Below are 12,758 nucleotides of genomic sequence, written 5' to 3' on the forward strand. Positions count from 1 at the left end.
ATTTAATTTGGATACTCTGCAGTGAATTGCATTATTTGTACAACAGAACAATCTTTTTTCAAAACAACCACAAAGGCTGAGACTTCAAAAGACGTATATATTTTCTATCATGTAATTTGTTCATATTCATGTAAATTTCTTACATAGTTAATGTCTCACAGGCAGAGCAGGGGATGTAATTATATAAAGTTATAATAAATGTTTGTTGTGCTTCTCTGTACTTTTTCTGATACCCTACTATGAGACGTATAAACTTGTTTTTCTTTTCATTTGAGAAAAGAAGAAATGTCTAAACACAAGCAGCTGTAGAAGAACTCTAAAAATCTAACACTGGTAAAAAAAAAAAATTAAATTAAATTTTAAAAAAATGAGCTTAAAGGTTCTTGACCTTGAAAAAAAATAGTTTGACAAAATAAGAATTCTTAACACAAGGTCCAATTGTTGTTCCTGAAACTTTGAACCTCATTTCATGGCCTTCCTCAGTGAATGGAGTTGCTTCATTAAATTCCATGTTTTGGTCACACCATAACAACTAAAACATCTCCATACCAACTAAGCAACTTCATCCTCCGAGGAAGACCACGAGATGTGGTAGAAAACACAAGAAAGTAGGGCTGCAACTACCAGTTATTGTCATTATTGATTGATATTCAGATTATTTCTCAATTCATTGTTTTGTCTACAAAGTTTATGAAACAATGAAAAATGCTTTATGGAGTTATAATTCCATGAAGCCCATGGTGACATTGTCAAATGTCTTGTTTTTTCTGATCAACAGTATTATCATGTATGACACAGAAAAACGTCAAATCCTCACATTTGAGAAGCTGCAACCAGCAAATCTATGACATTTTTGCTAAAAAACTACTAAAAGGATTATTAAATTATCAAAATAGTTGCTGATTAGTCTTCTGTCCAAGTAGCACTACAAATAAGATGAACCCGGTCTTGAGAACTTTTTTTGTCGAGTATTTTGATTCGAAACTGTGATTAAAAAGAATCTGACAAAGCATTCAATGCCAGCTTTCGGTAGTTTACATGATTATTGAAGTTTTCCTGATATTCCGGCTGCTCAGTCCCAAATCCAACTACAGTAACTATTAAGGAGCTGTCCAGAGTCCTGAACTCAGTTAGATGGTTCAGTTTGTGTAATGAGATGTATTGTGCATATGTAGGTCAGGTCTGGATATCCTGACTCTGACAAGCATGAAATGCTTATGTAAAACAACTCCCCATCATTGAGTCATTATGTCTTAGTCAACTGATTTAATTAAGCCTGATGTAGTACCAGTGGCTAAGTGGCAATTAAAGGAGGATAGCCCCCGCAACAAACACCACACAAAGCAACAAACCGCTAAAGCCTCTGCAATTCACGTGAGTAATGGAGTAATTAAGGTGATCTTAGGACAGATGATACCTCTGGCAATACTGTACTGTAGGTGCTTGGCTTCATTGGCCTGTGTTGGTCACCTGGGAGCACTGTAAAAGCCCTCTTACTCTGTTGTTGTTCCATTTAGTCGAGAGTAGCCCTACTTTAGCTCTGACAGGCCAGCAACAATCAAGCAGGACAAGAAACATTTCTGTGGCTGGACTCAAGCCAGTCCATTCTGAGATGCCTCACACTGAGGATTTATTACTTACCAAATGCTTCCCTGATCTTCACAACAATACTGACAACACTAGCAAAGAAACAAATCTAAGATGAGAAGAACAGTCTGAAGTGGTAATTAGGCTCTCTGTTCATGAGATATCAGTGTGATGGCTGTCTGGCACCTGTTACTGACACTGTGGAGTAGAAGCATCTCTTACAGCTGACAACATGCATGGATGTCTTTCTTTTACTTGTTTATACTCTTACTGTGGGCTGAGTACTCCACCCCCTTGGTGAATACAGATTTCTAACAATGGGTGTGCTCTACCACAGTGGTTCTCAATGTTTTACAGTAGGTTTTGACCTTTTATGACAAAGCAGCAAATGTGTGTCACTTGCTGCATATGTAGTCGTAAGTTGTTACTACATTATTAGTTGCTGTGTCACTTGACTATTTATCAGAGAGAGTAAAAAAGCTAAAAATAACTACATAGCATTAAAGGAAATGACTAAAAATCGAAGAAAAAAAGGTTTATATCTTCCTGCATGATATGAGATCTGATTGCGTATCCATATTTCCGGTGAGGGGATTTAGCACACAACCAGATGTCACCACAACCCTTAACCAGTTGTATTTCTTCATATCCTGTTTGACACAGCTACAGCTAAAGTGAAACCCACAATAATCCAGTCATAATGAAAGCAGCAAGCCTCTCATGCACACTCCAGCAGGCAACAGAAAGTCTTTAATTGCACCATAAGGGGCATTTAAGGCCATAAGGTGTTGCCATGCTATCGTCATGTGGCACTGAAATCAAACAAACGCAGTTGTAGCACGATGACAGCAACAAGTACAAAAATGAGTTCCCTTTCAGTCAATTCACTCACATCATGACATCATGCCCCCACGTGGCCTGATTGAAGACATCTCTATTCACACCTTAAAGGCAGATGATCTGTGGTGACATGTGTGAGGCCCCACCTGCATATATATACATCCGTCGCCACGGTCATCCCTCAGTTCTTGTTCTCATCGCTCTTCACCTCACAAAGAACACCTCTGCCGAGTCAGGCTAGCTAGCTACAGCTAGTTAGCTCTGTTTCTTCAGTAGGATACTGCCAGCTCAAAGTAAGCTTAACAGCCCCTGTTGCTGTTAGCCACCATTTCCCCAGTTGATGAGTGTGGCTACCTGCGGAGTGCTAATTTTGAGTTTGTTTTGTCTACAAGTTTTGTATCTCAGAATGAGCACCAAGCCTAAACCTAAAAGGCAAAGAAGAAGTCTTCTGTCTGCCCCTGTCCTCAGGAGTGTGGCTTCTCCTTTGAATGACAAGGACAAGCGAGAGGCATGTCTTGTCTGTCTGGAGATTGTCCATGCCAGGAGAGCATTTACACCAGCAGACATGTTCCGCTGCCTCACAGTGTGAGGACACATTCAACCAGGGGCATGGCAACATCATTGGCTTTGTTTAAAGGGGAATCTGTGAGTGACATCTATGCTGCAGCCAGTTGGTCATCACCACACATTTTTGTTTGGTTTTACTGTTTAGATGTGACAGCCCCTTCGGTGGCTCATTCTGTCCTTTCTACTGAGTCTATGATGCACTAGAGTGCTGGAGGTTTGACTCAAGTTCAATGGCTGCTCTGCAGGACTTGAATACATGTCCCAAACTATATGTGTTGTACCGAGTGAATAGACTGAAAGGGAACAAAATGTTATGACTGTAACTGCTGTTCCCTGAAAGTGAGGAATGAGGTATCACACATGGTTGCCCCGCTGCACAGCTGGGCTTAGTGATGAGCAGCTATCGAACTGAGGGATGACCGTGGTGACAGATGTATATATGTGCAGGTGGGCCTCACATATGTCACCACAGATCATCTGCCTTTAAAAGCATGAATAGAGGTGTCTTCAGTCAGGCCACTCGGGGGCGTGATATCCCATACTATATGTGTTACACCTCATTCCTGTCCTTCAGATAGTCATAATATTTCGTTGTTTATTCTCTCTAATGTAGGTAGGTTAGTTCACATAATCAGTTTCAATATGCAATATTGTAGACTTGTACAATCAGCACTAATAATCAGCGTGTGTTCACAAGTCTACAGATTTGCTTGTGTCAATAATTCATCCGCCCAGATGGACTGTTGCTCAAGTCAAAGTGAGTCTGCAGTAACCCTCTCCGCAGGATGCCTTTAATGACAGGAAGCTGTGTTTGATCACCAGCTAAAAAGCCCAGATTACCTTACTGCTCGCCATCTACAGAGTACCTAAAACCACTGGCAGTGTAATGTTTTCCAGATGTGACCTGATACCAAATTCCACTTCCTGACATGAAACACACAGCAGTAGGTGGCACTTCGCATTGCAGACTATGCCATTTATGCACTGTACAAGTAAATTCCCCAACACAGCGACAAAAGGTTAATTCTCTAATTCTATTTTGCATATTAGGTCAGATAAGATAAGATAAGTTTCAGAGCTACAGCAATTAACCGATTCCTCATTTAGTCAATCAAGAGAAAACTCACTGGCAACTATTTTGATGATGCATTGATGTTTAAGTCATTTTTTAAGCAAAAATGCCAAAAAAAAGGTAGTTTCGGGCACAAATGTGAGAATTTGCTGCTTACAGTATAGTTAACTGAATAACTTTAGGTTTTGGACTAGCGGTTAGACATAAGACATATGAAGACGTCATCTTGGACTCTAGGATATTGTGATGGGCTTTTTTCATTGTTTTATAATGTTTTAGAGGCCATAATTCAGAAAAATAGATTACTCTGCAATGAAAATAATTGTTTGTAGCAGTCTTTCAGTGCATACATGTTTAGCACATATACCTCTGTGTTTCTCTCATTATCTTTTAAAAATCATATTGAATTCTGATTATTTCCCAGAAAAGGTTTTTCATCAGCACCTAAAAAGAGTGTTTAGTGTCTGTTTTTAATTTTACTCATATTTTTTAATTTATAGTATTAACAAGCAAAAATATCTACTCAGAGAGACTTAACGATTATACATCTTTTAATTTGCTTTCAGCAAGCTTATACCAGCAAATAAGCAAATAAATAAATGGCGCTAAAAGGACAGGTGTTTTTTGTGATGACACATATCAACCGCCAAGCTTAGAAAATATATTGATAATAATGACTAAATGGAAATAACTCTGCAGTGCACAGGAAACCAAATCTCTCTCAAGCAGGAACTGGCCAGCATTGGGAAAACCACAGACAAACATAACTATGGTAACAAGCTATAACATGTAAACTTCCTGATATGATATACTGTACATCCAGAAATACATCTGAACCGAGCCGAAGCAGATGCCAAAATCGACCAGACCTGTGTAGTGATGGTAGTGGCCTATGCCCTTGTAACAAAAGGGGGACACCAACAAAAAGAGACTCCCACTATCGATCTATTCTCTTACCAAGGGCAGAAAGGGTGTCAGGTTTTAGTCGGGTTCAGTGCATTGTCTGTGCATTCATGAAGCTGCAGTTGTTGTAACTCAGTATCCCATGTCAAGAGTCGGAGCAGATTAAATGTTACTGATGATCCCTGGTCTCACAAAAACTAAAAGGAGCTCACTTTAATCCAAGACTTCTGTAAAAAAATTCTCATTTTCTAAGAAGTGATTAAACAAAAGGACAAGAAAAATTGATACGATTTGATTAATTCTTTTCATTGGCAACAACATGATATGATGTGATAATGCATTCCTCTTTGAAAAAAAAACTGTTTCTCTCTTTAAAAATGAAAATCTGATTTAAAACCTCTTACCGAGCATCCCTATTTTTGTGGAAAAGCCCAAAAATAACATACCTAAAATAAAATAGTTAGTGTTCTTCAACCTTTTTCATTGCAGTCATAACGCTGGTTTCATTTGAAAGGCAACTCTTTAAAATTTTACAACCAATAAGTCAGAACGAGTATAACTGATCCTGAACCAAAGTCACACAGAGGCTGAAGTGTCCCACGAGTGGGACAGTGTCCAAAGATGTGAAGACGAGCTCATCAAAGGATCATATGTTGAGATCAGGAGTTTCAAATGTGACATCGACCACAATGTTTCCAGAATAAAACAAATCATGTTACTCTGAATACCTTCTCAATTACTCTATCTAGGACACCAGACAATGTACAATGTCTTTTTGTAGTTTGGTCACAAGATATCACAAGAATGAACATTAATTTTCTTATTAATCCAAATGAGATTATGCGCTAACTTGGAAAAATCCACACATGGTGACAAAATAGACCATGTGCACATTAAATCAAATTACTGTACCCAAATGTGTGACTCTATTATGCTTTCAAAGGCTGCAAGTGCTCGAGAAAAGGCCAATTACACACTGTAATGTCCAAAAAACCCAATATACTGTTTATTTTACCAATATACACTATATTACGCTTCAGCTCTTTTCAAAGTCACTTTGCTTAATCATTAACATACATCATAGAGTGATAAAGAGGATGAGAGAGAAAGATACAGAGTGGACAGCAAACAGATAAGATAATTAAGCAACCAATTTCAGTTTTAATCCTCTAACTGTATGCTTCATGCTCTTAAGTGAGTAAGTGTACATGTGTGTGTGTTTATGCGTCCTGCCTCACAAAAGCCGGCAAACTTCACACTGGCACACAGCCCAGGCATTGAATCAGCACAATATTACTGTACAGCGGCGCAGGAGGAGAGAAGGTTTGGTCCGAAAGCCAGCCGAGCAAAGAGTCACACTTACCCTGCAGTTTTTGCATCACATTAGTGATGTCCAGGGACCCTCGACCGAACTGCTTTGGAGAGGCCATGTCGTCTCGCTGCAGCCGTGTGACAAGGTGGGTCACGGATGCTGAGAGCAGAAGATCCTTCACTACTGTCCTGAGTGGGACATCCCCTCTGCTCCTCCCTCCCTCCCTCTCACTCTTTCTTTCTCTCTCTCTCTCTCTCTCTCTAAATTCACTGCAGGACAGGGTCCAATTGAATCTCAGGTTTCATGCAGGGACAAGCAGGTTTACTGTCCAATAGAAGCACGTCTTCCATTCATTGCCTGCAAAAGAAAAGTATTTTTGTCAAGCAATTATCTTATTAAACAATTTTACTTACTCCTTATTAACTTATAAAATGTTTTTAAGACTACTTTTAGGACCTACTAAACTATTTAACTTTTGTTGTTCCTATTGAAATCACCCCTGAAATCAGTTTTTAGTTACTTTCAGAGTATTTTTGCATTTCGAACACTCATAAGTCATTGAAAAATTACCACCACCTCAATGTGAGAGTCTTAATTAATGATTTTGTCCTTGCTTTTGTGTTAATTAATATTTTTGATTTACATGTTTTGTTTCTGTTGTCTTTAACGCCCTGTAAAAAGGATGCAACTCCAAAAAGAAAGTATGTCGTTTTTGTAGTTTGGTTACAACATATCACAAGAATGAATCCATATGAGATTATATGCAAAAAGAAAAAATAAATAAATAAATAAATAACATGGTGACAAAAGAGACTGTGTTGTCATTCATTAGGTCTTTTTCAGAGAAGACATTTTGTCATGTCATCGTAGTAAAAGTAGAACTAATAATAATATTAACAATGACGGCTTCAGTTTCAATGTACCGGTATTGTGCATGCTGGCTTACTGCCATACTGGCTTAGAACAGTGTAGCTGCAACAATTAGTTAATTAATCAATTAGTTGCCAACTATTAAATTAATCACCAACTATTTTGATAATCTATTAATCACATGGAGTCATCTTTTAAGAAAAAAAAGGGTCCAAATTCTCATATTTAAGTTTCTTAAATGTGAATATTTTCAGCTTTTTTTTGTCTTCTCTGACAGTAAACTGAATATCTTGGAGTTGTGGACTGTTGGTCAGGACAAAACAAGACATTTGAGGACGTCATACTGAAATTAGTAGTCATTATCTCTCCAGCAGTGTCAAGAGCAAATTAACAGGAAGTTACAAAATATAGATATATAGCTAAACAAAGCTGCAAAGATAAGATATAGCTATTTCAAGCAAGTATGAAAACAGGCATTACAGCTTCAGAAACACACATCTACATACAAGTCAAATAGTTACTGAATAGTGTACTATACTATATACACGTGTTAAGATAAAGAGTGAGATATTTTTTTCATTTTGGTCCAAATTGGGGAAGTGCTCTCATACAGACCCAATAGCAATCCATTAAGTCTATCGCAAAAGGAAGTCGAGTTAGAAAAGGTATGAATCAGCCCAAAGTATCGAAGTTATAGCTTAAAAAGGCATAAACGTTTCCCTCCATAGCTTCCATTTCATGCATGCCTGTCGTGCACACATAATAACTATCACAAAGTAAACTTTACTCAACTATAATTTATCAAACAAAGTTAGATACCTGCACAGCTATTTGAATGGTGGTGTTTTGTGGTGTCAAAAGCGCCGGTTCAACCCGAGAGGAAGTTACCAAAACGCCACAAAACCAGAGACATAACGAGCATGAAAGCATCACAGAAAAGTAGTTCACGCCTCTGTAAACATGACCCTAACAACCAACACGACAACAAAACACTATCATTGTAATCAAAAAGTGCATCTGACGTTTCTTCTTACCACTTTCGACACTGCAGAGCATGATAACTTTACGTAGGAAGTGTATTTGCGTGTGTGTGTGAGTGTGTGAGTGTGTGTTGCTTGGTTGCCAATGGTAACGCTGAAAATGAAACATGGTAGCGTGAAGTGGAAGCGGTAGATGATGGGAGAGGAAGAGGAGAGCGGCACGCCAGCCGGCAGCAAACTGCACCAGCTGCAGGAGGAGGGGTCGGAAATGTGTGGTCTGGTTCTTGTCCTCCTAATTTATGAGAGACAAAAGGGTTCATTCTTCGGCTGGACACACAGGAATCCCCGGTATCTCACTCTCTGTTTGGCACTTCATTGTGAGTTTATATCGTAGTGAGTGACAATGTGCAGTTTGTGATACAAGTTTGTATATGAGTGGAAAAATACATGTACTTTTGGACTGCAGGAAGTGAAATTTTGTGCCTTTCATGACACTCAAGGCCATCTTACACAATATATGATCAATAATACAATAAACAACTAGCAGTTGTAAAACAGTAGGCTACAATCATCAGTAAAACATGCAATAAACAACAAAGTATAGCTCAGTATTTCTCGTATTTCCATTGTATACTTCTTTATACTTCTATTCTTCACTGCAGAGGAAAACATTTTAACTTTTTACTCCACCAGTCTACCTTGGCCAGTTACAACAGTAAAATACTACTAACACATGAATGAATTCAATGCCATGTCTCAATATAACAGACACTGAAGATAATATGAGGCTTCAGCAGTCTGAGTTAGTTATATCAATTGGATATCTGCCACATTTATAGTCCTTTTTGGCTAAAATTCCCTCTTTGTCTAGTAACAGATATTAGCTTAAGATAAACTTTTAAATACATTTTTGCACAGAAAGATGACCGTGGATTTTGTCCCCCCTCACTTACATTGTAAGTGCATTATGGAGAGATCCTCTAATGGTCAGTATGAACAGGAGGAATGATTACAGCAAGAAAAACCTGTTTGAGTGTTCATTTGGGCTCCTGACTTGTGCATCGTGAACCCGTCCTTTAAGACATCTACCTACGAGCATGATTTGTGACATCTGAGCCAATCATGGTCCAGTATTCAGCTTACACAAGTCTGACATGTAAACTTGAAACCTGCAGTGCACATATACACTGAGAACATAAAGCAGTTAAACTTTTGAAATTAAAAATTATTTGCATATTCATATATTCAGGAATTTTAAATGAGGGAGAAGGAGAAGATGCAATTTGGAGGATTTTAATGGGATAATTTAATTTTTTTTGTGGAAAAAAGCCATATCAAACACTGATTATTATTCAGAGTAAAGTATTTTATATACATCTTAAAATATATCTTGAAGGGAGGGATCTTTTTGAAAAAATCCTGTGAACAGTTATTTCACAACCACTGTATAATATGCAATAATATCCTAAAACTAATCATGCTACAATCAAGCAACAAATGAATCTTCATTTTAAGTATCTTAGTGCCACCTGCTGGACTTCTATGTGACATGTTTTCCATCATTGTATACATCAAGACAGTTTACTTCATAAGAAGCCTTCTCAGTGGCTTCTTCCTTTTAAAATTGTAGGATTGATTAAAAAAAAGATGGAGATTCAAATTAAATTAACTGCCTAGCTCAGGTGATCCTTGCAAAGTGTCTATATGTAATAAAGACCCTGCTTTAATGCAGTGTTCTTAAAACCTATAAAACAGGAAAGGAATAATTGCATATAGTATCAGCTGTTCAACTGCAGAGAGCTGGTTTGTAGTGTTGTCGGCCTCTCTGAGGGCAGGAGTGGTGTGGGAACAGAGCAACAATTGAAGGAAATCCCCACAGAGACTGAGGGCTTGATAGCCTGCAAACTCTCTTGTGGATGGTTAGATTTCCATGGGTTAGCTTATCCAGAACCTTGTCAAGACATTTGGAAACTTGTCCAAGATTTTTTGCGTCACAATGAAGGTTTACTGGATCTACTGTCTTTTTATTTAACCTTTCAGTTTTATTAGGAAATGAGTGTACAGCAAAATAACATGTGTTGTGATCAGAGAAGTTGCAAAAGAACACATGTACCATGCCTTGATTTAAAAAAAAAAAAAATAAGCCAATTGGGCCATTGTTGAAATGTATTGATCCTAAGGAAATGATGCAAAAGGAAACAACCCTGTTTCCCAGTGTTATGTCCCACACAGATAAGCAATGCACTTGCTAATTTTAAAGCCAGAAAGGGAAGGAAGCATGACAGCAAAGTTTCCGCCATACCAAACACTGTTGAGAAAAAAAAGCAAAAAGCCTGTCTTGGAAAAAGCTTAGTGTTCGTCTGTCTGCTTGGAGTCAGTGTGGAAACTAACATCAGCCTGGTGGAATAATGGCACAAAATGATACACATCCCATGTTGGAAATACTAAAATCATTTAATCTCGGTGAGTGCGTCTGTAATTGTTTCTTGTAGTAATTGTAGACTGAAGATCAAGGAGCAGTGTCCAAAAGCTGTAGCCATGCTTACTGTCAGAGTAACACGTTGTATTGTAAAATGCAGACATGCTGGTTTGTGGTGGTAGTTTCACATGAAAGCCTGTATTATCTCCAAAATGATCTTTCTATAGACTATAGCAACACACACTATTTTCAGATTGATGTGTTTGCATTTGGAAAATCATCAACTGAGGTCTGAATAAAGTACTGAGTGGTTTAGGGCCAAAATAAATATCTGATTTGCTGCTATTGTTAAGAATTATCCAGACCACTCAGGTCGGTCTTGGACAGTTTTCTTACTGCTCCCCTGGGTCAAAACTAAGAAAACCAACATTCAGCAACTTCCAGGAAAACAAAGAACTGCTCAAAGTTCTCTTGGATAAAGGCTTAAAACTTTTCTGTTTGCCACTGCCTTTTATAAAGTTAAATTTAGAGCTAGACAGATTTTGATCTGTCTCTGCTTAAATTCTATTTGTATAGTTTTATATTACCTTGTTTTTCTTCTGTATCTATTTTTTTTATGTCTTATATAAGGGACTTCCAATTGCCTTGTTGCAGAAAGGTGATATACAAATAAACTAGTCGTACTTTGCCTTTTCTTGGTCGATAGGTCAGGGAACATTTGTAATCAATATTCATGTACAGTACATTATCATTTCAGGATTTACATGAAAATCAAATGATGAAGTTTGTTTTGTTGTCAGCCAGGTTGGACTTCAGCACAGTGAGCTGTACAATCACACTAGTTAGACAGTTAACCCACACAGCGGGTATGATGTAAGATTTTTATGTAATGTGCCCAGTATAGCAGTGCCCAGCAATACCAAATCAATAGGAACAAAATTTCCATTTGGCACGTACAGTATGAGATCTACTTCATTCTCGTGATACATCTCTAGAAGCCATCCTCCTCGTCTATGCTAATAAGATTTTATCTTGCATTTTAAATGCAACTGAAACTGCCATCTGGGGAAATAACCTTCCTCATATTTACAACAATACAATGCATCCGGCCTTACATTCTGCCACAGTTTCCAGTCGTTTAATGTCTTCAGGAGTTCCCCTTTTTTCTGACACTCTGCACTGATTTTTTATTTCCAGGTGATATGATTCTAGCCTTCTGTTTGTCTATGCTTGTGGGCCTGCTGCTTGGTGCGTTGGTCTACCTTCTGTTGACCTGGGCATCCAGACGCAGGGCCACCGCCAGGATCACCAGGCGCTCCAAAAAGAAGTCCCGCACTTCACAAGCACAAACCCCAATGACCAACCAGCTCGGCCTTTACCGAAGCACTTTTCTGAGCGTCTACAGACAACCCTCTCTGGAGCCAGTGGGCCCTCTTGGGCTCAAACCCGGGGCAGAGACCTCCACCTTTCGCCCGCTGGCCAAGAGAAGCAGGGCTGAGCTGGAGATGGGAGATGACACCCAGGTCACCATGCCTGAGGATACGGCGGCTTCAACCTCATCGGATTCAGCATCCCTTGTGCCAAACAAGAGACATTCCTTCTGGTTGGGCGGCAACGGACTTAAGGGCTTCCTCCCCTCGCAGACTCCTCCTCCTGCATATGACAGCGTCATCCATGCCTTTGAAGAGACTTGCACTTGAAACTGTCAGCATAACTACAACAAGAAGTGGAAAAGTTAAATTACAGTTGACTTTCTGTTTTGGCTGTGTTCTGCTCTTTTATAAGGGACGGTTATGTCTGCATACTGGGAGATCAGACCATCCCTGCCACTTTTCAGTTTGTCCTTAACTGATTTTGCTGCAGAACAGCTATGAAATGTCAGCTCAGTATATATGTTATGGAATATTAATAGTTCATGACCATTTGCAGGGCATCTCATGACATGTTGTGGTCCATCAGTTGAGGCCTGGGGGTAGATCTTGCTGTAATCGTGTGAAGATGAGAGAAACACTGTGTGCTAGATAGTTACATTATCTAAAATCACAATAAAGATTGAATGGTGAATTTATTCCAGTGTTTGTGCTTTTGTGCACAAATGAAACACATTAGAGAATTATTATCCATTCAAAATCTATTGATCTAATGCTGTCATCCAAAGACTGATATGTTAAATAGAGGATCCATGCGCTAAAATCAATTACCTTAATA

General features: G+C 38.6%; 2 protein-coding genes across 3 annotated transcripts in view; one reads left to right on the forward strand and one right to left on the reverse strand.

The window, feature by feature from the left end:
- syne1b (spectrin repeat containing, nuclear envelope 1b) overlaps positions 1-8,132 on the reverse strand; it is an 86,895-nt gene extending 78,763 nt beyond the window's left edge. The window contains exons 1-2 of the mRNA XM_067614141.1: positions 7,971-8,132; positions 6,333-6,638 (exon numbers count right to left, since the gene is read on the reverse strand). Of these exons, the coding sequence (XP_067470242.1) occupies positions 6,333-6,399 (67 nt within the window). The 5' untranslated portion in view covers positions 6,400-6,638; positions 7,971-8,132. The remainder of the gene's footprint in view (positions 1-6,332; positions 6,639-7,970) is intronic.
- Positions 8,133-8,324: 192 nt separating this feature from the next.
- On the forward strand, positions 8,325-12,618 carry myct1b (myc target 1b). Of its 2 annotated transcripts, none has more exons than XM_067614143.1 (2): positions 8,325-8,508; positions 11,748-12,618. In XM_067614143.1, the coding sequence occupies exons 1-2, from the start codon at positions 8,325-8,327 to the stop codon at positions 12,248-12,250; spliced, it is 687 nt and encodes a 228-aa protein (XP_067470244.1). In that variant the 3' UTR covers positions 12,251-12,618. The 2 variants fall into 2 exon arrangements, with proteins under 2 accessions (XP_067470244.1, XP_067470245.1); XM_067614144.1 differs by lacking the exon at positions 8,325-8,508 and adding an exon at positions 10,365-10,594.
- Positions 12,619-12,758: the final 140 nt, after the last annotated feature.

The sequence above is a fragment of the Thunnus thynnus genome, chromosome 16 (assembly GCF_963924715.1).
Source record: "Thunnus thynnus chromosome 16, fThuThy2.1, whole genome shotgun sequence".
NCBI lineage: Eukaryota > Metazoa > Chordata > Actinopteri > Scombriformes > Scombridae > Thunnus > Thunnus thynnus.

Excerpts from the sequence above, each read along its gene's own strand:
- myct1b (XM_067614143.1), top strand. The coding sequence starts at position 8,325 with ATGATGGGAGAGGAAGAGGAGAGCGGCACGCCAGCCGGCAGCAAACTG. Across the intron at positions 8,509-11,747 it reads TCTCTGTTTGGCACTTCATT|GTGATATGATTCTAGCCTTC; the intron begins GTGAGTTTATAT and ends TTTTATTTCCAG.